The sequence below is a fragment of the Patagioenas fasciata genome, chromosome 15 (assembly GCF_037038585.1).
Source record: "Patagioenas fasciata isolate bPatFas1 chromosome 15, bPatFas1.hap1, whole genome shotgun sequence".
NCBI lineage: Eukaryota > Metazoa > Chordata > Aves > Columbiformes > Columbidae > Patagioenas > Patagioenas fasciata.
In genome coordinates this window covers 6007245-6031304 of record NC_092534.1, presented here as the reverse complement: position 1 = coordinate 6031304, position 24060 = coordinate 6007245, and the positions used below count along the sequence as shown (strand labels likewise).

General features: G+C 36.8%; 1 protein-coding gene across 44 annotated transcripts in view; it reads right to left on the bottom strand.

The window, feature by feature from the left end:
• The window catches only part of RBFOX1 (RNA binding fox-1 homolog 1), a 1107892-nt gene that overhangs the window by 115433 nt on the left and 968399 nt on the right, over positions 1-24060 (bottom strand). For 40 of the 44 annotated variants that reach the window (XM_071814923.1, XM_071814928.1, XM_071814931.1 and 37 more), the window contains one exon: positions 17912-18154. In XM_071814923.1, the coding sequence (XP_071671024.1) occupies positions 17912-18154 (243 nt within the window). Of the gene's footprint in view, positions 1-17911; positions 18155-22372; positions 22482-24060 lie in introns of those variants that run through there. The other 4 variants (XM_071814935.1, XM_071814939.1, XM_071814940.1 and 1 more) reach the window with 3 other exon arrangements.

Below are 24060 nucleotides of genomic sequence, written 5' to 3'. Positions count from 1 at the left end.
GCAGTGGTCTTTGCAAGTTTAAATACGGTCTTAAACCAAACATCATAATCTACAGAGATTTACTAAAGTTACTTTTGCACAATCCAAACACTATCCAATTTTAATTTTATAAGAACAAAAAATGTTGATTTTCGACATCTAAAAATAACAATAAAAGAGATGGCTGTATCTATATCAAATATTTTCCTGCAGACATTTTTCTTGTTTAATTCCCCCAAACTATTTGATATCCTCCAGATACAGGTATACTTTATTAAGTAACACATTGAAAGTAAAACAGTTCTTTCATAACCAGAGAAGGCTGAAAGCAAGTACCAACAGTCAGCGAATAAAAGTTTTTCATATTTGATTCCAGATTTTATTAACTGCTTCAATTTAGCCTGGCCAAGACATGACACTTCATTGAAAAGAGTGGAACTGACTCAAAAGATTAATTACAGTAAAATTGTCCTAATCTGTCATAAACTCTGATATAGGAGCAAGAGGAAGTAATTTTCTTCAGTAAAAAGCAATGATCACCAAAGCATGAAAATTAACACTTCACAGAGGTAGATATTAAATGAGAAATATTAGCTGCATCAGCATGTTGGAGACAACTATAAACTGTAGAAGACTTCTAAGACTGGGAAATACTACAGTTTATTATGATAAAGTCAATTTTATCATTCAGTAAATGCTCACTTTGTGAATTTAGCACTGTATTTCTTTCTCCTCAAACATAAATTGCATTACTGCTTTACAGAATTTATATCACTTTTGCTTCCTTTATGCATTATTGCTTACTTTATCTCATGGAAAGTTATTAATACACAGAAGGTAAAAAAATCACAGAGTGTTACTTTATTTTATTACTTACTTTGAGTACACAGACAACACCTGACATATACTGTTCAGAAATTGCATTAGTCAAAAAGAATTTTGTATCAGTTTCAGTCAGTGGGCATTTTTGAGCAGATGAGAGTCTTTTTTTTTTTAGAAAGATAAATAAATATAAAAAGATAAGTACAACTACACAGTGAAGATACTCTGGCCTTTACATTCTTTTACTACAGAATAAATTCAATCTAAAGATTTTATAACCAGTAGCATTCATACTGAAAGGTACTAATGCATCATTATGATCTAGCAGGTTGCTCGCTGTGTTTTACAGCCTTTCACACTACATTAACCTTTTGTACCTCAAGTATTTATGACCTCATAAGGAAGTATTTATCAAACTGAAAGCTCATACACAGCACTGTATTTTAGCTTTCATTGTTTAGGAACATTTATAATTTATTTTTGCCTGTATTTAAAATCACTTTGGTATGCAGTCCATAGTTTTAACCAAAACATTAATGCAAAGTAAAACTATTTTTCCACTATCCATGCAAATGACTAGACACAAAATTGCCAAATTCCTCACATACGGTCTCATGCCAATGTGAAGAAAACCTTCCCATGCAAAGTTTTTTTCTAAAATAATTCTTTTTAGAAACAGCAAATATATTTGTTATGCTTTCTGCAATATTCAACAGTGTATTGTAGCAAAACAATACACAGAAATGCTCCTGGTACAAGAATCATTGCAATTACTGAAGTCATAGATTCTCCAACTACATATCATGCTCTGTATTTGACAACAATAACAAAACCAAAAAAAAATATACAGTAATTCAGGCAGTATGTATGCTTTGTTCAATGTCCCCATGCCATATGCATAGCCACATTTGAGAAAAAAAACCTGCAGTTGATTAATGTATTGTATAAATATTGCACAGTGTTGCTCGCAAATATTTTTCCTGGCAAATCAGTATGAAATGTGAGGTATTGAAACACACCATGAGCAAGGCAAAACTTCAAGCTCACAAACATTCTCATCAAATTTATGGCTAACAAACAGCAGTGCAAAAGCTGAGCAGATGTCCCAGAGAAACACTCAATGTCTGGCTAAACCTGCCCTTTCTTTGCTCTCTGTCAGGGCAGCGAGGCAGGGTAAGGCATTATCCTCCTATCCACTACCCTGAGTGCTGGCAAAAAGAAAATAAATACATAAATAAGGAAGAGAAAGGAAGACCATGGGGAAAAATGGCACAGGGAGGGAACAAGGGTATCTCTGACTCTGTTACCATCTTCTCTGCACTTATGCAGGGGCAACAGTTGAAAGAAGAATTCAGTCTTGGCCTCTGAGGGATTTCTGCTTGCAGGTAATCATACTGGGACATAGATTACTATTGGCCTTGCTTACTGCATTTATTGCAGAAAAACACCCCAAAGGTAAATAACTTAGTTAAAGACGGGATCAATTAAGGAGTTGCTGAGATGCTTCGCTCTCTATAGTGCCCTCCTCCTACAAGATGCTGCCAGTTGACCTACCTCCCAGTCATGTTCCTTGTCCACATTGTGATCTCCTGCCACCCTTCTTGCAGCTTTGTCAAGACTTTGCACTGTAGGTTTTAAACTCAACTACCCAGTAAGTCAAAAGCAAATTTTCAGTCTCCCTTTTCCTTGACAGCCATGGTGCCTGTATTTGTAAAGCTAAATAACGTAGCAGAACACCCTTGTATTTGGCATGCTACAGGGAGTTTTAGATCCCTATCGCCTGACCTTTGCCATGATCCTTGCCGTGATCCTCCTCAGTCCCATTGCTCTGTGAAAGAGAGTTGGAAACTATGCCAAAGCAAATGAACAGATACATCTTGCTAGATGCTACCACACACCATGACCCTATCCTCATCATGTGTCCCAAGGGGGGTGCAGGTAGACAAAGAGATGTAAACTTCACATGGTTTGCATGGTATGTCTGAAAGCTAAACCACACTACAGAGTTTTGCCTTTTTTAAAAAAAAGAAGATATATATTTCATAAGTAACAGAGTATCTTACTTTTTTTCTTATTCATACATCTGAAACATCACACAAATCAAGCTTAGGCTGTGATTTATTCAGTGCTCAATGTTCCAAAGGCACACACCAGTTTGAAATGAAATTCAGCAATAGCATTCTGTTGTTATGGGAAAAAGATCTCTCAGTCTAGACACCCGGGCTCAAGACAGCCAGCTTCTGCAATCTGTTTTGTCACAGATCTGCCTCTGGCAGATTATTTAAACTACTTGTACCCTAGTTCCTTCTCTGCAAAAGTCGAAAAAACAATAAGTGTAATTCAGCCAAATCTCACAAAATGGTCACAAGGATGAAATAAATCTTTTGATGAGATGTTTGGAGGAAATCATCCTCTAAACGCAACAAGAAAGAAATAATAATCACAACAGATTAAGCCAGTTGCACCACATTCAGAAGTATCTCAGTCTTATAGTCCACTCACAAATCTAAAGAGCTATTGAATATAAAGAAATACTTTATCATTTGATGTCACAAGCTTGCAAGATATCTCAAATTATTTCATGCTACCCTGTAAGTGCGGTAGGAAATGCAATTCAACTTCCCTCGTAAAAGGAATCATCACCTGGTAAAACGTCAGAAATTTTAGAGAAAATAAAGAAGGATCACCTTGCATTCAAAATCAGATTACAGCAGCCCTATAATGCACCAATAGATTGCCTTCTTCCCTGACAAGCTGCTAGTAATATAAACCCCTTAGTCCCACAGCTGCACCAAAGCAGACAATGCATTCTGGTCCTGAGGCAGTAACACAGCATGTCATACATCCTCCTTCAGTCACTGTGACATCTCTATGAGGAAAAAAACACAGTAAGATTTCATAACATTGCTTACATCTCTGTGACAAGGTGATTCATCAGCACCAACAAGCTTGTGCGGCGCAACACTGAACACCCATGTGATATTCCTGCAGCACTGGCACCAGCCACAGATATTTTGTGTATTTCCCACTCAGCCTCTACTATACGGGAGAGCGGGCAGTGAATTCATGACTACAGAGGTAAGACTGAAGCAAACAAAGAAAAAAACTTCTTCAAGACCTCATAGCACTCAAGGCTTTTTATCTTAGTGATAAAGTTGGCCTAAATATGCAGTAGGATATTATTTTCACAAACCTCAGCAGAAGGTCAAAGCACAAAGCTATGTTAGCAAATGTGAGAGCAACAAATTTATCACCTGGCCACTATTCAATTTACCAAAGAGCCCACCTGTAAATAATGTAAATAACATTTGGCATGAAGAATCTACTCTTACTGAAAACTGCTGAGCAAATACTATATTTGATTGCTGCATTTGATAAGTAGGACAAGGTGTTACAAAGCATCCCCAAAGGATTAGTACTTTCAACTAAATCTCAGGGATTTCATAGTTAATTCCCATTTCTTCACCTGAAAATTATGATCAAGAACAATTCCTTGTAGTAAACGCACAGCTTTTTGCAGGGGCAACAAACAGGCCACCAGCTAGGCTTTTCAGTCCCAGCAGCAAGAGCAGACACCTGAGGGCACAGAGCTTTCCAGAAGAGAACGAACACGCTTCTAACGTTCATTACACCGCAAACTGTAAAACAGATTCAGGTCTAGCCTAAACTCGAACGATTACTCTGATGCTTGTGGAATGATCATGCAATACATGCAGTAACCTTCCTGTGAATGTCTTAAATAAAAATGAGTAACTCTATGCTGAACCAAAAATACCCCTTTTTACTTGTAATAAAGCCAAAGTACCATTCTTCACATGGAAGAAAATAGCTAGACAAATGCACAAAAGTTGAATATTCAGGAATAAGAGCCCTCCTTCCCTTTGACTGAAGGCAAAAGTCTTAAAAGCATAAGACACAACAAAAAATATCAGGCTCTTAAATTTTGTTAGCTGCTGGTTCTAAACTTAGCAGGTCTAAATGATCAGTATATGAAATATGTCACATCAGCATGTTAAATCAATAATTCAGTTAATTAGAAAGCTACTCAAATTTAGGCCAACACATTGTGAGTGTTTAGGTTATGGAAACTGGAGATTTTGAGACTAGATTCAGTTTGCTACCTGAAAAGATATACATAGAGATATTAAACAGCTAATGATAGTAGAATGCTGTTCTATATAGCGAGTGGTCAGGGCACATGCGATGGGTAGGGCTGCCACATTTCTCAGTCAGAAATGTGACATACAAAATGACTTATTTTTACCATAGACAAGACTTGCCACACATGCATAGTCTGGATTATTAACATCATCCATATCATCTAGCACACAGTGAGTATATGCCACATTTCTAGAAATGTTATCACATTTGGAAATCTTAACTTTGAAAAACCCCAGACAAATATCCTAAGTCCTCAAATTGCATTTGGATATACGTTTCACACAGGAAAAAAATAAATGCACTGAGTTAAGGTTCACACGTGGGAACCTGAGATATAGTAAATTTGCCGTTCAAAAAAAACCCCAACCCACTCCACCCCCAGACAAAAACCACAAGCAAACAAAACAAACAAACCCACAAAACTAACAAATGTGTTGTAAACAGAAGTATTTCTTGGTGTAACAATCATTAAATTAAAAACCACCACCAACAACAACAAAAATCAAACAAAAGAAAACAAAAGCACACACACAAAAAAACCCCGCCTTTGATTGAACATGTTTTGTCTATAAAACCCATTAGAATATTTGGAAAGTTGACTTTGCTGTACGTGCAAAAAGAGAAGTAACATGAGAAATGGTTGCAAGTTTCATTTGAGAAAGAACAGAGAGATAAAAGGAAGAGATCTGCAACACTTTCAACTCAGTGGGGGGGAAGAAAAGAGGGAGCCTAGCTCAAAAATGAGAGGAAGAAAATTCTAAAATGGGAAATGCTTGCTGGAGACAGGAAGAAGCCAACAGCAAAATTTTACGCTGGTGTGCAAGTGCTTTTATTGCATTTGTGAGCCATTTCACAAGTACACACACTGCCATTCGGGATGTTAGCTTCAGCAATTTTCCACTGAGTGGAGACTGCTGTGTTCCAAAGCTTTATAACTACAAGTATATGCTAAAGATTGCCTTCAAAACAAAATTTTGAATAGTCCTAATAGTAGCCAGTATCGGATATCTTTGTGCATACCAGCAGGTACTGACGTCTCAGCACAAGCTTCACGTCTCAATTCATGCATACAGCTCAAATAAAATGGCACCTGTCAACTTGTATTAAAGGCAAAATCTTATCCTGCAAGGGTATTCAAACACAAATATCCAACAGCTCTGCATAAACTCGGGACTCCACTAAGCAGGTATCTATGTCTGAATCTAATAATTTTGCAAGCTGTTCTATACAATTATTATGACGACCAGCACATAACACTTTCAGTCATAAGTGCTTGCCTGACTTCCCTCTGAGCTTAAAACCATATTTTGTCACTAAAGTACTGTCTACCACAGCGCAAATTTACTGGGATAAAATATCACCAGCTCATGAGTATCAAATAATGCTCACGCATTAGAAACAAGTCAAAGTCTACCTTACAAACAGGTTTACACCCACAACTAACTTTTTGATTTTGTAAGTCAGAAAGAAATTAAAAAAACAAAACAAAACAAAACAAAACACAACAAAACTTCAAGTAAGCTTCCTAAAAATTCACTAATTATAATGGGTTTTAAGCTCATCACATTAAGGGATTATTATAAAAGTTTTTCAATTTGCCTAAAATCTACCTTTTAAATCTGTTTTTTTTTTTATTTCTCTTTTAGATCCTTTAAACTCCATCTACTATTTTCTTTCTCAAACACACTGCCAAAATTAGAACACATTTTGTATTTAAAAGAGAAAAAAGTGACATTCAGCTAGAAACAACAAATCTCCGCTATTTCTCCTGCTCCAGGTTAGGACAGTTTGGCACCTGTCCCTGCCATTTTTTTTAAAGGAAATAAGGAAGATCTTATTTATGAGAAGCAGGAAATACACTCAGAGGTGAAACTCATCATCTGTTTCATTAAATTGGGTAACTCTGTACTTGGAAACTATGTAAGAAGGGAAATGAAGGGGAGGGAATCTGTATCCATGAGAAAACATATTTCTCAGCCCAACCTAAGTATTTCCGTACCCCTAAAACTAAAATAATAAGGATTCTGAGGCAATAGGCAACAGAATTTCTACATTTCCAAGTAAATGCACAAGTTAAAAGCAAACTTATCTGGCCTAAACTATTATTTATTCCTTGATGTAAGTGAAAAACCACATTATTTCTTTTTGAGTATCGTTTCGCATTAATTCCTTCAAATATTTTAAGTGAATTGACATTTTATAACTATATATTTGGCAATAAATCTCTTTAAATAAGGGCAGCAATAAGATAACACTTTTTGTAATATGAACATGTTACAAAGTATATCACATGTCATTGTGAAAAACAAAATTAGGTGTCCTAGCATTATTATAACTTGACCATAGTACATTTACATAGTTCCCATTTAGTTTGGTAGACATCTCTTATCTCACACATTATGTGCTTATAACTCACAAGATCTTTTATTAACTGAAGCCACCACTACAGAAGCTTCATCTGCAAACACTAATTAGCACACATAGACTTACATCTTCCTGAAGAGCTGGGGGATCATGCCTGCAGTATGTTGCCATGTTGGTACACATACTGTTTTCAAATCAAATATTTAGATACTATTCTGAAACAGCTGGAGATTATGTGGATCCTTATTAAATTAAATAGTTGACATCTTTTGACACATTTTTTATAATAGCAACAAAAAAACACAGGCATGGAAAAGACTTGCTGTTTGTGATCATGCTTTTCTCTTTTGATTGAATCAGAAGGCGTTCTGCTGGTTTTTCGAATTTTTTGGTTTTGGTTTTGTTTGGTTTTTGTTTGTTTAGGGTTCTTGCTGTTGTTGTTTTTAAACTAGAAGCATTTTAATTACAATCCAAAGCAAAATAGCCCAGCAAGAGAGACCTTCCATTCTTACTTGTCAAGGTATAAGGAAACTGGGAGGCAATACCAGTCTTATTACAGGAAGAAGTCAACATATAAAGATTGTGATGTCCTCAATGGCAAACAACCTGTGAAGTCCTGAAGGGACCCTAAAGATCTTGTAGTTCCAACCCCCCTGCCATGGGCAGGGACACGTTACATTAGTCCAGATTGCTCAAAACCCCGTCCAACCTGGCCTTACTCTAATTTATTGATGTATACATATATTTTAAAGCATTTTGTTTTTAACAGAAATCAGAAAAGCATAGTAATAAGAATAATAAGAAATAGTTTTCTTTAAACAGTGATGTTCATATTAAAATCAGAAAATTATACGCTAAGAAGTTCGGATTCACTAAGGCAGTTATCTTATTTTCGAATTAAGAGTTTTAAACATAAGTTACCTGCAGTTTACCATACAAACGTATGCACGCCTTCATAACCGAAGTCCATCTCCTACAGACTAATGGCCTGAATGGACCCCCCAGCTGCATTCTTACCTTCCAGTGGATCTAGGGCAGAAAAAAACTACTATTCTGGTCTTTCTCAAATTCAGCACCTTGACATGTAGATTACTATTTCCTCTATGTCAGATTTTCGTAAAGAAATTGCCACATATATGTAGAATTAATAGTGGACAGAACAAAACCCGGTTACTCTCTTATCTCCATCTGCAATTTCTATCTATTTATACAGTTACTTAATAAATTATTGGCCATTTGATATCTAGAACTGTACAACTTAAAATGATCACCTAAATCTTTTTGTATGACAGAAAGACCAAATACAGCACAATGTGCCCGTTAGACTATTAGTTCAGCCTAATTCCTTTTCTGGTAAAGTCTGAGAGGAAGAACTTCAAATGGTCTCCTGAATATCTAGTTAATAAGAAAATTGTCCTCTGTCTCCTGCTGCCTGTGATGTGTACTTCACCCTGTCACGTCACTGGTAGCCCATAAAAGCAGCTTCAAACCTGCAGACGGATTCAACCACTTGCAGCAGGTTAAGACAAGAGAGATCAACATGCCTCGCTACTGCCTTTCTAATACTGATGAATAGCAAAGTTAAATGCTTTAATCAAGTCCCTCTTTCATACTGACCCGAGAAAGAGAAAAGATTAAGCGCAGAGAAGTGGTAAGCCAGCCCACACATGAGTAACATTTAATTAAAGTAATTCTGTGGGTAGGCAGGGGGCTGTGTGGCAAAGCTGAAGAGATGAGAATGGGGGAGAGGAATGAAAACTTGAGAGTATAAACAGGATTTGAAAAAAATATTTTCAGGGTTGGACTGGGGGGGCAATAAACCACTAAGCCATCCTTAACTGAGAGCCACATGTAGTCATGCAGGAGAATAAGCTTAGCTCTTGTGTAAACCTGGGCAAAGACTGTCACATTAATATAAATTCAGCCTTATGATTTAAGGTAGAAGAGAGAAAGCTTATCCCAATGATCTTCACAGCTTTTAACTATGAACCTCATTAGTTTTCCATCTACCTGTGCTACCTGGCCATTCTGAACTTCCCAATGGAGAGCCAGCTTCTTGCAAGCAAGGACCTAAGGACCTCCGTGGTTATTCGAGAAGTTGCAAACATATTCTCCTCACGCCATTGCACAAAGCACTCCAGGCAATACAGGAGTTTCTATTGCAATTACAAGAGATGGTGCAGGGAGGAATCGACAACTTCTGATAAAGTTGCAAACCATTAACTATCATTTGCATGCCAGTTACCAAAGAATGGAAAATATCATTAGTCTTACATAAACTACCACAGCCATTCTTGTATTTAGAGAAAATGAGAACTAATTTTCACCAAAAAAATCCACCCGATCAATTTTAATTACCACCTTGTAATGTGAGTCAAAGATGCAGAAGGTTAAATACAAAGTTGTAATTAGCTATTTTATCAAAACAAGATACCCTTTGACATTGCTGCTCAGTTTATCCAGCAAAATGTGCAACAAATGTTTTTCTTAATACATCAGAACCCAAAGTACAGCCAAAGCATTCAGATGTCACAGCTACTTACACTGCAAAGAGAGAAGTCAATAACGTAAAAGAATTGGTATGGAAAAGTGAAGAGCCCGGGAGACAGTATAAAGTACAAGAAAATTCAAAAAACCAATATTGTTAGTTCTTTCAGGCCCAAGCAGGAAGAAAATCTTAAATTGTTTAATTGGTCAATTAAACTTAGCAGATCAGAAATTGGTAATGCTTTTCAGAAGAAACTTTTCAAGTTGGAGTAATATGATTAAATCTCTGTCTGACAACGTGACCGAAAACACCCCTGCAATGTTTTGTGCATTAAATCTGCCTTAAGAGTTGGCTGGAACTACCTGCTCAAGTGATCTAGGAACTGTCACTCTGCCACACGATGAACATTCAGCGGGTATTCAATGACATTCAGCTAATTTATTTCAGCAAACATGACTGAAGATGACAGAGTCTAAGTTCTCTCTTTATTGATGGGTGTTTATTGCTTTGTTTTGGGCAGGAGCTTCAGCTTCACCGATTTCATGCACTCAAAAATCACGAAAGGAAGTTAAAATCACAGTATCTCAAAAAGAAAGAAATTCTTTTCTGTTTCGTATCACATTTGCAATCTTTTCTTGCTATGAGAATCAAAGGCAAAAAGAAGCTGAGGCAACAGCTAAATCAGAAGGATCAGTTACTGAGATTGCAGAAGAACACAAGACATGCTGATATTTGTGCAGTGGCACAATTAGCTGGCAGTGTGACAGCTGCTCTCCTCACACCGGACACCCACTCACACAATGACAAGTACTTTCTGGGAGCAAAGCCCAAGTTCACTCAGCAAAACAGGAAAAAAAAAAAGCAGTTATCTTCTTACCAAGCAAAACAACTAAGCATACAGACGCTTTATAAATGATATAATAGAAAATGGTCAGTTTAAGGCCCTGTGTATCCTTGAGGAGAATCTATTTTAGTGCATGCACTGACACATGCAGCTGCTAAGGTGAGCAAGATGTTCCTGCTATTCCTTAGCATAAGCAAAGAAACACACATAGGGCATAGTTACAAAGTTTACACGCAGGGTTCTCAGCAAGAAAGCCTCTTAGAAGTAATAATGCCTGCGATCACAAGTCATTACCGTGCCTCACCAAAGCAGCATGGCATTATGTTTTCTATTTGGGATGTCAGGTTTGATCTCTTCACTACAGAGTAGGAGCTGGACCAGGTTCCTCGCTTCTGCAGAAGCACTCAGGGTCTTGAAATGAGCTCTTGGAAATATTTTCTTCAAGTAACAGTTGGGTCCAAATATAATAGGTACTATAACTGAAATAGCATACCATGGTGATACAATAGCCTGTACCAGCAGGTTATGATATAGATGAATAAACACTGCTGTAACAATTGTCAAAGTATTATCAACTACCTACCATACTGGTGGCAAACATCTATAGACAAAAATATGGAACTGAAATAGAATAAAAACTGGGTCATTTATAACAATTGGGAATAAAAACTATCCATGGGGAAATTTGCAAGACAGCCGTTTCATGGTGAAAAGTTCCCAGCTCCTCCGCAGGGGGAGCAGAGTCCTCTGAGTGCCACTATTCGGAGAAATGACTGACACAGTGATCTGCACTGTCATTCTGCTCTGCGTGCTTTCCAGACAGAACGACACACACAAGAGCAAGCTAGTCACTTTTTTTTCTCCTCAAGCCACAAGAGGCAGTTCCAGGATCCCTGTTCCAGGTGCACTGTGAAAACCTACTAGGCAAAAGCAGAATATTGAAAGACAAGGGTAACACAGCTAAGCTCAGCAGCACTGAGGAGCATCCCACTCAATGTGCGTATGCTTGGTATGTTGGATTTCAAGGAAGTTTACCTCAAGGCTAACAAGCACAACCACAGTTACACAATGAACCAGCAAATTACAGAGAACTCTGTTTTAGGCATCTCTGCTTGAATCAGCCGTTGCTGTAAGAACAAGAACAACTGATGGACACGTCTAAACCAAGCAGGATACAGCCTGCTGTTTAATATGGAGAAGAATTTCTTGAAACAGCTAATGTCTCCCACACCTCTAGGAGACAGACAGACCAAGAATAAAATAGGAGGAGAGAAGGAGAAGAACAAAGCATTAAGGAGAAAATAAAGAAAGGAGAAAAAAAAAATCACACCAATAATTTACATAAAGAACAGGGCAAAGAGCTAATAAAAAAATGGAAATATACTGCAGAGAACTAGAGCAACAATCTACCCACCTGCAGGCTTAGACAATGCACTAAAATACTTCCCTGTAAATGCTTGTTACTGTCAGTTTTCTTACCCAAATTAAAGAGTGCAACAGTTAGTACCAAGGAAGAAAAAACTTCAAAGGTTGTTTATCTTTCTCTTCCCCAGAACAACCAGGTTCAACATGGTACATACTTTTTCACTCTAGAGCACCACTAAATCTTCCCAAATCTCTAGATTAAGAGATGGCCTCAGTAACATGACTACAGAATGCACAAACCTGGACATAATTAACACCAAGAAATTACATCATCAAACTTAGAAACTATTAGATCTCAAAGAATCTACAAAATTTCGAGGTAAAGCAGGGTAACTGTAACAACAGATATCTAGTACCTAGTATATCTATTATTTTCATACAGAAAAGTATCAAGTTCAGTGGAAGCTACATGAGGAAATTTGCTAGTAACTAAGTTAAAATTTAGCCACAACAGAGTTATGCAAAAAATACCCCATGATCTTCACTGATCACAGACACCCCACACCTCTGCACTACACGTCTTCCATAGGACTTGAGCAGCACAGCATCCCTCGGTGCCATGCTGAGTATTGATGCAGAGCCACCTCAGACAGAAACCCACCATGCACTGAATCACCAACACTCCTCTAAGTCAACTGCATTTTCCTTCGAGGATTCCTATCCAAGCACACAACTTATCAAGGCTTTTCAGCCTGTGAAACCTGAAGAAGTCACAGTCCAAGGCAGAAAACTGCACAATGATCTCAAGTTTCCATAATGCAAAAGTAGAATTAAGTTTAGTGTAGAATAGTTTTTATGTACACACACATAAAGAAAACACAGAGCATTATTACAAGCCAAATTTTTACCATGCCATGATATTTGCTTCCATTATTAGTATAAAACACTTAAAATAGCAAACACTAGAAACAATATTTATTTTACTGTTACCTGCTTTCTTACACATGCCCAGTTAATGACATTTGTCTTTACATACTCATTCCCCACTGACATCAAGAAAAGTTGTGCATAAAAACCACAGGCAAAAATTGGACAAGTTTTACTCTTGGAATTATATAGGTACTATTGTACATATGTTTCCATATCTATCAATCTATCTATCTATCTACACAGGTAAAAGATGATTCCACATTTCATTAAATTATCAAATTTCTTTCTTAAAATACTTTAAAATATGTAAATATTTAACATAACTCTCAAAACCACTCTGCATGATCGTCAGACATTACTTTTACCATAACTTTGTAACGCACTTATCATTGATCCATCTTTCTTGAAAGAAGCAATTTAATATTTTTGTTAATGACTAAAAGCACATTTGATGCCATGCAACTGCAAAAGTCTACCAGCACTTAAATAACCCAGTGCTGGATAAGTATTGATTGTGCATATACTCAGATGGACTACTTCCTTGATTAAGGTTAAAGAAACATATTGATCCAAGATGAAAACCGTATTATTCAGAGAAGACTCAAAGTAAGTTTTGACAGTATTTTAGTACCTACAGATGATTTTATATCATTTCAGCTAAATCATCCTGTCTTTAAAAATGTACTTCCCTTTCACCCTGTACATTTCGTCCTGTTTCATAGTATCAAACCGCAAAGTCAGTAGCCCCTATACATGCAATCCAAGCGCCTCTTACGTCCAACAGTTACCCTAACAGAATACTGGTTTACAGTATTTTATCAAAACAATAAATTAAAAATTTTCACATTTTTTAGAAGTACAAGAGTGTTTCTAATCCCACATTTTCACTGCTAAATTAAACGTCATTAAATTATATTTGATTTAGTTTAGCATAGCATGCAGAAAAAATCTTAACAATTTCAGAACATTCCATACTTCTTAATTGCAATTTTCAAAGTAGTTGTTAGTCAATTGGAGCAGAAGCAATCAAGAAAACGTTTTGTTTTGGTTTTTTTCTTAACCGAGAAGAACTCTGGAACTAAATTAATAAAGAAGTGTAAGGAAAATTGCATGGGTTTTGACACAGCAGATGTCAGTGCTACAAATGACAAAAGATACCCAGAGATATTATATATTCAGATATTATGTGTGTTCCTTGGAGAAGCTCAAGGGTTAACACAATGTTGTGTTATAAAAAGCAAAAACCAAGAGGACAAAAAAGAACCCTTCATATTAAGTTCTCAACAAAATATTTTCGTTTCAATCAAAACATTCTCTTCTGGTCAGATTTGTCTGCTTTCATAACATATAGACAATACGGCTGCTTTCATAGCATATAGAAAACACTATATACTCTGTAAGGCTGTATTCATTACCGTCCCGCACCAGCTCAAAGTTGGTTTAAAGCACCATCTTTTTGGCTTGGTAAGTACTTTACACCCATTTTTAAAGACTCAATGTCCAAAGACAACACAGGACACCTTTACCAGAACCTGTAGATTCTATTCATAAGGAAATCAAGTCTACAGACCTTCTGTATTAATAGCACGCTACTGTGCACAAAATTGAAAATCTGTAATAAAACTGATGATTGAAATCTTGTTCAATTTGCAGCAAATGTGGATAGTGACAGAGGTTCCAGCTGGCTCACACTCTGTGTTGCAGTGAAGGATTCAAGAGAAGTTGCACAGAACCCTTTTATTTCTACCTCTATTATTTATATCTTTATCTGGTTTAGGTTTCACTGCACCCAATGTGAGCTCTCGCTTCAGTGCATGGTTCTTTCAGACAAAAAACTGGGACACACAGAAAAAGCCAGGGTATGTACCTAGCCACAGCGTGGATTAAGTCCTTCATGGATGAGCTTACGTGACTTCTGGTAATAGTTCTTCAAATTAGGTAATTGTTCTGCAGTTCATTAGCTCCTTATTTCAAAATTTTAAGATCCATCCCTCGTGGTGCATCCAGCTTCACATGTATATAAATATGCATGCGAATAAAAAAATTCAAAATTTGGTCTTGCCTCCAACAGCTTGTCTAATCTACAATAATCACAACAGTATTCTTCTGTGAATGATTGTTCTTTTAAATACATATAATACAGTTTACTGAAAGGAAACTATGTAAAAATTTGGAACCTAGCAAACAAATGCCATAATGTCCCCACATCAATTACACTTAAATTCTTTAAGACTGGAAACCAACTATTCAGAAACATAGCAGGAACTGGAAAGAAACAATTTTTTTTGTTGTTCAAGAATTAAGACCTCATGGAGTTACAATGTTGACACAGTGATATTTAAGCTCTATTTCATAATAAAAACATCTATTAAATCTACAGAGAGATGTACACAGCTGGACCCTCATAATATCACAAAGCCCATGTCAAATCTGCCTGGGATCCATCTGTGTATGTCTATTGTCTTTACAGTGTGTTAAATGCAATGAGACACAGCATAAGAGATCTAGCTATCCATAATTTAATTGTGCAAACAATATTGGACTGTAAGTTTGTAAAACTAACGGGTGAGTAATATGCTAAATGGCAAGGCTACTTTGAAAATGTAGATCTACAGATACATACTTTGTGTAAGCTTGTACTTTCAAAGCATTGTTCTCCAGGGAGGAACAGTATTCACAACTTTCAATATAACATTGCAATTTAGAAAAAAAAAATATCATTTTAAAAAACAAACCAGAACTTTTTCAAAATACCCTAAAGTCAAAAGTAAGGAAATCTGATTCTTTATAAACAGCATGGGAGCTACTTCAAAAATTATGTGCATTCCTCTGTAAGAAAGGAAACAGGAAGGCAAGGAAAGGATCCATAATAAAAATAGCAAATAACTATCCTATGTTCCCAAATAAAAAATGGTAGTGGAATTGAAGTGCTATCCTCTGGAGAATGAAAATGCAACCAGAAGGGAGAAAGTGTATGACAGGTAGAATACAAGTTTGGTATTAAGAAGGTAAAAAGGAAATAAGAAAAGCACATAGCAAAGGATACAAAAACAAACAACAATAATATTAGTATATGAGAAGTAGGAAACTTTCAAGGGAATCATTGGATTTGCAATGCTTAGGATTGAACAGAACCCTTGAAGAAGATAAGGGCATTGCAGACAATCCAAAGTATTTCTTTTCATCAGCCTTTGCTATGGAAGATGTTGGGAAAACTCCAACCAGACTTTTCTGGTAAGAGAGACTAACACTTCTTCAAACTGTGAGGAAGCACAATAAATTGAAAGCAATAAATGAGGGATGAGTTCCTGTCCCACTCACATCGACAGGTGTTTTACCATTGATTTTAGCACCAACAGTCTTCTACTTCAGAACTGAACAGCAAACAGACCAACAGCTTCGAAATACAAAAATGTTGAGCTGGGCACCACAGTGGACTGTTCACTGAGCAACAGTGGTCAAAAGAGTGAGCCAAAGAGCAGAATATAGAAAGAATGAGACAGGGACAGTAGGAAAGACTGTATTTTTAGTCCATATTCAATTTCTTCAGCTTAGGGTTCCTGCTCTAAACCAATGACAGTGGCACATGACAAGACTTTGATAACAATAAAAAAATGATTATGGAAGAAAATTTTAAAATCTGGAAAGAACCAGGAAGTTAACTGAGCAAAGAGATGAATCAGAGAAGACACTATAGAGTGGTAAAGAATACTATGAGGTATAAGTAAACAGGATGATCTTCAACTTACACTTTCTCAACACTACTAGAGCAAAGGGCCAATCAAAGCAATACAAAGTTACCAAGTCAAAAATAAAAGGTCTGAAACATTTTATTGCACAAACCACAAAACTGTGTAATTAATTCGCAAAGACATCCCCATGACAGTAGCAAGGAATATTATTTTTTGCCTTTGCTATTCTTTTTTTTCGTGTTCATATCCATATAAAGAAATTAGTGACATGGCAATAATCGTAACTCTTCAGAATGCCACATTTAAGGAAACATGCTTTCCCTTTCCTCTTGCCCTAATGCATGGAACTTTTCAAGTTGGACATGTTGCAGGGAAGGAAGGGGAGGTAAGATGAGGCATGGAGCATGGTCACGGCAAGGCTGAGGACAGCTTGTAGAGATGTTTGGAGCACCTGCTCGAACTGCGGTGCACTGCTCTGTGCTAGACCCTACATGTGTACCACAGGTGGCTGATGGCTCAGAACTTTGACAGTTGTTAGCACTGGATAGATTGGGTCCCAGTCTAGAATTAAGACAGAAGCACTAAACTATCAATGTGTGAAATTTATGACTTAAATTACAAGGTAGGGCCATCCAAGGAGTCTCTTGCATAATTCATGACACTTCAAGACTTCACATATAAATCAAATAGAAGGAAAGTTTACCATTTCTGCTCGGCTGAGCACAAATCCACAAACACCTTTGGTAATGGTTGCACAAACAAGCTCTGTAGAAAATACAGTACTACAGATATGCTCTTCACAATACTCGTTCACACAGTTCCACAAGTAATTTCAATGCAGTATCATTCAATGAACGCTTGTATGAAAATCTACTCGTAAGTGTCAAAAATAGAGGTCATTAAAAACAACAATATTAGTCTTTTTTTTTTTTTTTTTCCAAATGAATGCTTACAAACACTCTTCTACAAAGTTTTTCGAAACTTTGTTATTCGATTTGTGGGCTTGCTATTAATCATTTTGCCTGTAGAAAAAGGAAACTACAGATTTGACAAAGCCCCCACACTTCCTAAGCCGTTCCAGAAGCAGCAAAATTATATTCTCCAAGTTCAAAGATAAACTTTGACAGACTTTCAACCTTGTAACAGTGAGCAATCATAATACAAATGAAGTGCAATACTAAGTGTAACATAAGAATAAATGCTATCAATAAATACACACAGAACTTGAAACGTACGGCTTTAGAAACAGCTGAAACCTTGACTTACTGTGGCTGTGCCGGAGACAGTTTGTGCATTTGTGTCGGCTGCGCTCTGTTCGGAGTGCGTCTGAGCAGGAGGGTACATGTTTAACGTGTGCTCTGGAACAGTGGTTTGGCCTGTGTAGTCTGGAGCTGGATGGGGATGTGGGGCTGGGTATTCTGCAGGGATACCATTCTGAGGTGGAGCAAACTGGGCTGAGGCATAAGGCTGTGCCATCGTGTCAGGAGGTGCTGTAGCTTCCTGATTACCCTGTAAGAATCAAAAGGAAAAAAAGGAAGAAGAAACATGGCGTGAGATAAAAGAAGCTATGATCCTGCAGGCATAACGCAAAAAGTGATGATAGTATTCTGCTGAGATTGCTGGCATGAAAAGGGCACAATGGTTGTTTCTTGAGGAGAAAATTTCTTATCTGAATTAAATCCATTTTGCTAACCCTACTAAATCTTATTGAAATTAGACAAATAAATCTGCTGTTCTCTGTATAATTACAGACTATTCTTTAACGGGGAAAGGTCAGTGAAACGTATCCAAACCAGTGCCTCAACTCAGACAACGAAGCGGGGCAGAGTCCAGTTTATTCTAAAGGCTACCGAGCACAACCACCACCACAGAGCTCTGCAAAGGTCAGCCCGTGGTCTGTGATCCATCACAACCTACTATTTGCAGAATACAATATATGCAACCTACACATCAAGCAGGATTTGGGGACACACTGTTAACCTAACTGCATACTGAAAATATTTACATGAAATAATGCTCTATGATATATTTGCAAATACTTTCAGGTACACTGTATTGAGCACCTGCATGCCGCAATTTGAAATAAAATTATGAGATCAAATTGAAATATTAAACATTTGAATCTCAAAATGCATCGGTTAAAAATCTTAAGTTAACCTAAAATAAAAATTATACATTGTAGGCTCTCATAAGAACTAGATTTAAGAATTTTAAAGGCTTCAGATTCAAAGACAATAGTACTTCAACTCCATTTTGCAATAAGGCTACAGGACTGAAAACAAATGCCCTCATCTCTCTATAGCTAGATTCATCTTTACATTCGCTATAATAAAGGATAGTCAAGCATGTTAATTCATAAGAGAGTTCTGATTGAATGCTCTGCTCATATCAAACAGTAATAATTCTAATGGGGGAAATGTACAGAACAGTCTTTCAGAACCTGTATAAAAGATGTCCAAAACATGACACTGCAGATGACACAACACTAGAGGTCATTAATACAGGGACCACCCCAAACTCTGATGAGCTGATTTGCAAGATAAAATTATCCCTCTAAATAGCAAGTAATGTAAAAATGAGTATTTGAGTAAAATTTGGATTAGTTTTTAGAACACACAGTCATTCTCCCACCAAAGCACACGTAAGTACCTGCAGAGGAATACGGTAGGGATTTTGCTTATTTGTACTCATCAGTCCTTGATGTCCTGATTTCAAAATAGGCTGGATGAATAAAATACATGCTTTTGCACTTCATACTTAAGGTCATTTCAGCTAATTCAGATATCAGTTCTCTGACCTGAACTGGTTCTAAACTCAAGAGCTTTTAAGACTTAGTAAAATTACAGTATAGAAATAAGCATTGGCACGTGGCAGGCTTAGAAGAGAAAATTAAACTTTCCTTTGTAAAAGGTATTCTGTGTGTCTTAAAACAATCACACGGTTCCTAATTTTAATCCCATCTATGCTACGATTTTACTGTATGGCCTTGAGGAAGTAGTTTACATTGCTTATTCAACCATCTCTAAAATGAAAACAGTGACATTTACCTACTTGACAGTGTTAAGTCAAGAAGTTTCATTTGAATGTATGTACAATCATTCCAAGGTTAGTGCTTCACTGAAACTTGCCCTGTTTAAATTTCAGCGGAAGTTAGAAACTCTTGTAAATGCATACATATATCTGTTACATTAAAATGGTGAGGTCCCTTTCTTCTTTTACCTAATATTTTCACTATATTAAAAAAAAATTCCAGATGAAGTAAAAACAAGCAATGATTGGATTACACCAGAGAAATTTGTTAAATGTTAAAGAAGTATTTTTAAATCTTGGGGGTGGGAGGCAGGGGACCTTAAATTTTAAAAGCAACTGTTTCACAAAGGACTTCAGCAAGTGGTAAGAATGAACAACAGCAAATCAAACTTGTGCCTATACAAGCTCTTTCACTGTGCTGGCTCTAAAACACAGTAGCTGGTTACTGCTGGTCCTTAAGCTATTCCTTCGTGTCAGATGCTAAACGTGACATTAGAGTCAGCAGCTGCTAAAAAAGGACAATAATGGCAACAAAGGGACCAAGGGCTAATGTCCAGGTGCATTTGATCTAAAGGTTTTTATACTACCTTGAGTCCTAAACCAGATGCTGCCAAGACCCCACTGTTTCTCATTAACATTGACAGCAGTTCCATAAGACCCTAATTAATATTCAAAGCATTCATACTTAGTGCTAATTGCAGCTAATATTTAATTAAGAGGGTTGAACATTTTTATTATTTTTACCAGTCATTCCAAATGATTCACTTTTTAGATTTACCATAAAATGGCAAACTGCACTGACAATTCCAGCACCTTCACATTGCTGAGACTCTTCTACCTCTTTCATTAGACTTGTTAAACTGAGGTCTGGATCGCTTATTTATAACCAAGACCCCATTAATAAGCAAACAATGAAGGGTCAAGGTTTTGTGGTTGTTTTGGTTTGGTTTTTTATATATATAACTTCAGGGATTAGATATATATAAATTCAGGGATTTACAGCCTTGCCATTAAACAAACAAACCCCACCATGCTTAGCGCAGAAAAATAGCATGCAGGATTATCAGCCCAGGCATTCTGTGTTCATTAAATTGAGGGGGTGGAGGTGGCAGAGGGAGGGCAAAATACAAAAGAAATTGCACTTACACACACTACTGTAGGCCATAAGTTTAAAATGATAGGGGCAATAAATCTGAGTTGTTAATCTCTTAAAATCAGTGTCTACTGTAGCCTTTCCTAGCCTTCAAAATTAGAGTGAATTTATGATTTACAATTAATTCAACAGACACGGTATTACAATGTAGTATAAAAGCATGTATGTATAAACATGTTCTTTCCCACTTACATGGGTATCAAGTCAATAGCTTATTGTTTAGAATATTAATTTATATCAGGAATAATGCAGTGTCAACACACATTTGTATACACATGTGGTTCATGGAAACCCCAGACTACACAACAGTAAGATACATTTGAATAGATTTTAAAGAACCAAAAGTTCTTCATAATGACCTAAAATGTCTCTTTATTGTGATCTTTAAAATACAGTGAACTAAAATGAATAAAGGAAATAATAGATTTAACGCATTAAGTTGAAAATATGGAATCCTCCTGAAAGCAACAGGAAATATTGATGCTAAATTAGCCTATGAACTTGGGTATTAAAGTAATCTCAAAACTGCGGATTATAATACACAGACGTTGCTTAATACAACGTAGGCATGAGAGGCTAAACAGAAGTTGTCCCTTCAGACTCAGTTCCAAGTATCTTTAAGATTAAATGACCCCTTAATGCTCACTTTGTGCATGGTTTTTAATAAAGTAGTTGTTGGCAACAGAAAGAAGAACAAAGGATGGCAGACAGTCAGGATCTGCTAAATGTTCTGGCCTGAGTTTTAATGAAAACCACATTTCAACTGAAAAATATGCTTTACGTGGCAGCGTATAAAATCAAATTTATTGCTTTCTGGTTAAATGTTGAACTCTAAAGAACAACAACAAAAAAGCATTCCAATGAGGTAGGTAACTGAAGTCACTCCTTTTCCATACATATCACTCCATTTGAAGAAAAGCTTAGAATTTTAAAAGCTTCTAGTATCTCAGATCTGAATATGCCTTTTCAGCATCTTCTGCTCTGAAAGGATTTCATAATTAAGAAATGCATGAAACGTGTCAAAACATAATAAAGCAAGCTTGTTATGTTTGTACACAAAAGAGAGAGCACAGAAAACCTTACTTATGCAGTGTTCTTTTTTAAAAACACATTTGCAGCGTAAAAACGTATTCAATGAAAACCTTTCTGCTCGCCTGCATTTTGAAGTCTAGCTAGTGGTTTATTGTTTCTTTTACTCTATTTTCTGTTTGGTGCATTTTGTTTCTTTGGCAAGAGATTTTTCACATTTAGAGAAAGCCTCTCATACTGTAGTTAAACGAGCCAAACTGCATCATATCCTTAGGGCACGGAAACAAAGAAGAAAAATGCAACATTACTCTGTAAACCTGCTGGTTATAAGAACAGCTCAGTTAGATATATCAAGCACAGCAGAGACACATAATCACCACAGTAGTTTGCTCTCCTTCAGACTAAGCAACAAAACACATATTAGAAGTCTTGCATGCAGTGGTGCAGCTGGTTATAAGAAATGCCCTGGCTTGACTAAAATCAAGAGGTTCAAGTGAAAATAAAAGTGAAAATACCTGCTGTACCATCCTGCTCCCTTTATTCGCCATAAAGTTAGCAGCTGCTCTAGTCCCAGGCCATACAGCATCTGCCCAAAGCAAGCATCAATTATGGCTGAGGGCGTGTGAGCAATGGAACGTGTGCAGGAGTGTGGCTGACGGGGGTGTTGAAGGAGGGGGAGCCAAGGCGAGGCTTCCTGACCTCCCTCTCAACATCTGATTGCTCCCAAAACCTAATCCAGATGGGACTCTTTCAGTTTGCTGGGATCTCGCCCCATCAATCACAGCAGGCCACTCCTCTGTCTCCTGCTACTAGTTATGGAGTGCACCACTGAGCAGATGATTACACACAGAAGAAGAAAAAACACAGCTTGACTACATTAATAGCTGTTTAAAAAACATTAGAAATGCTACTATGGAAGTTGTTGGAAGCTGAACGTTTTTGTTTTAAAATTAAGACGGCTGTATTCAAAGTTACAAAACCCCCTAAACTTCCAGTGCTTTGGCTTTTTGATAGCGACAATGCACAGTCAGATGTGTACATTTCTATGTGATTAATTTGTCCTACATGTGGTGGAGTTAATATCAATAAGATTTCTATTTTAAAATTGCTGAACTCCACAAGTAAACCATCAATACTGAAGCAGCCTGGTTTAGATTAAATGTACTTTATCCTTCCATACAAATGAAATATTGTTTCCTTTTTTGTTTCAATTCATGACATCCCTCTTGCTTAGCAGGGGAAATATTTCAGAAATGCTTCCAACGTTTAGTTCTGTGAGGTACTTTCAGCAACTTAATGCTTCACTATTAAAGGAACTTTCCTAGATGCTCTGGAGGTCGTTTTAAAATCATTAAAGTTCTAATTAAACCACATAATAAAGGAAAACAAACAAACAAACAAACAAAACAAACCCACAGCAACAAGAACAAAAATAAAAGAAGGAAAAAGCTGGGGGAAAAAGATCTAATAGCCCCAAATAATACACATTTATTGCCTCTCTGTCACAGACTGCCTACAGAGATAAGAATTCAGAAACAGGGCAAGTATGTAACATGGGAGTTAATTCTTACAAACGTTCGAATTCTAAGGAGTGGGCAGAACTGCAGATAAACAGGCATCAGTTCATCATTACACCTACATTCCAATTGAAATATATTGGATTTCTTTAAAGTAGCAGTGCAACTCTTCCAGATTTGTTCCTGGCACTCCCAATTAATGATAATAAAATTAGCCACTTCAGGTTTTTCAGGAAGAATCAGACATCCAGCCACACCGCACCGATAATCACAACTGACTGACTCTGCTAGCTTTCTCTGTTATAGCTTAATTATCTGACCAGGCCACTTGACTCAGATCATTTGCTTCTGAAATCATACAAAATGAATTCTCCAGCCACCTCTCTTTTTTGGAAGGCTCAGTTCAGAGCCAAATTCAGATTTCGTTTAAAAAATCTTGTTCCAAAAGAAGCGCGTCCTCAAAAATAAGAAAGATAATGAAAAATAAATCTTTTTCAGTGAGCATAGGGGAAAAATGTAAGTCAGCAAAAGAGAATTTCTTTACTACCTTAGTGAGAAAGTACCACCTCTTTACTCCCATTAGAGAGAAACATTTACTTTTCATCCTCTTCACGTGTAACATATTCCAGTCAAAGTCCGTGCTCTTGCTATGTATATATTAAAAAATGAAATGTTCATTTTGTGTC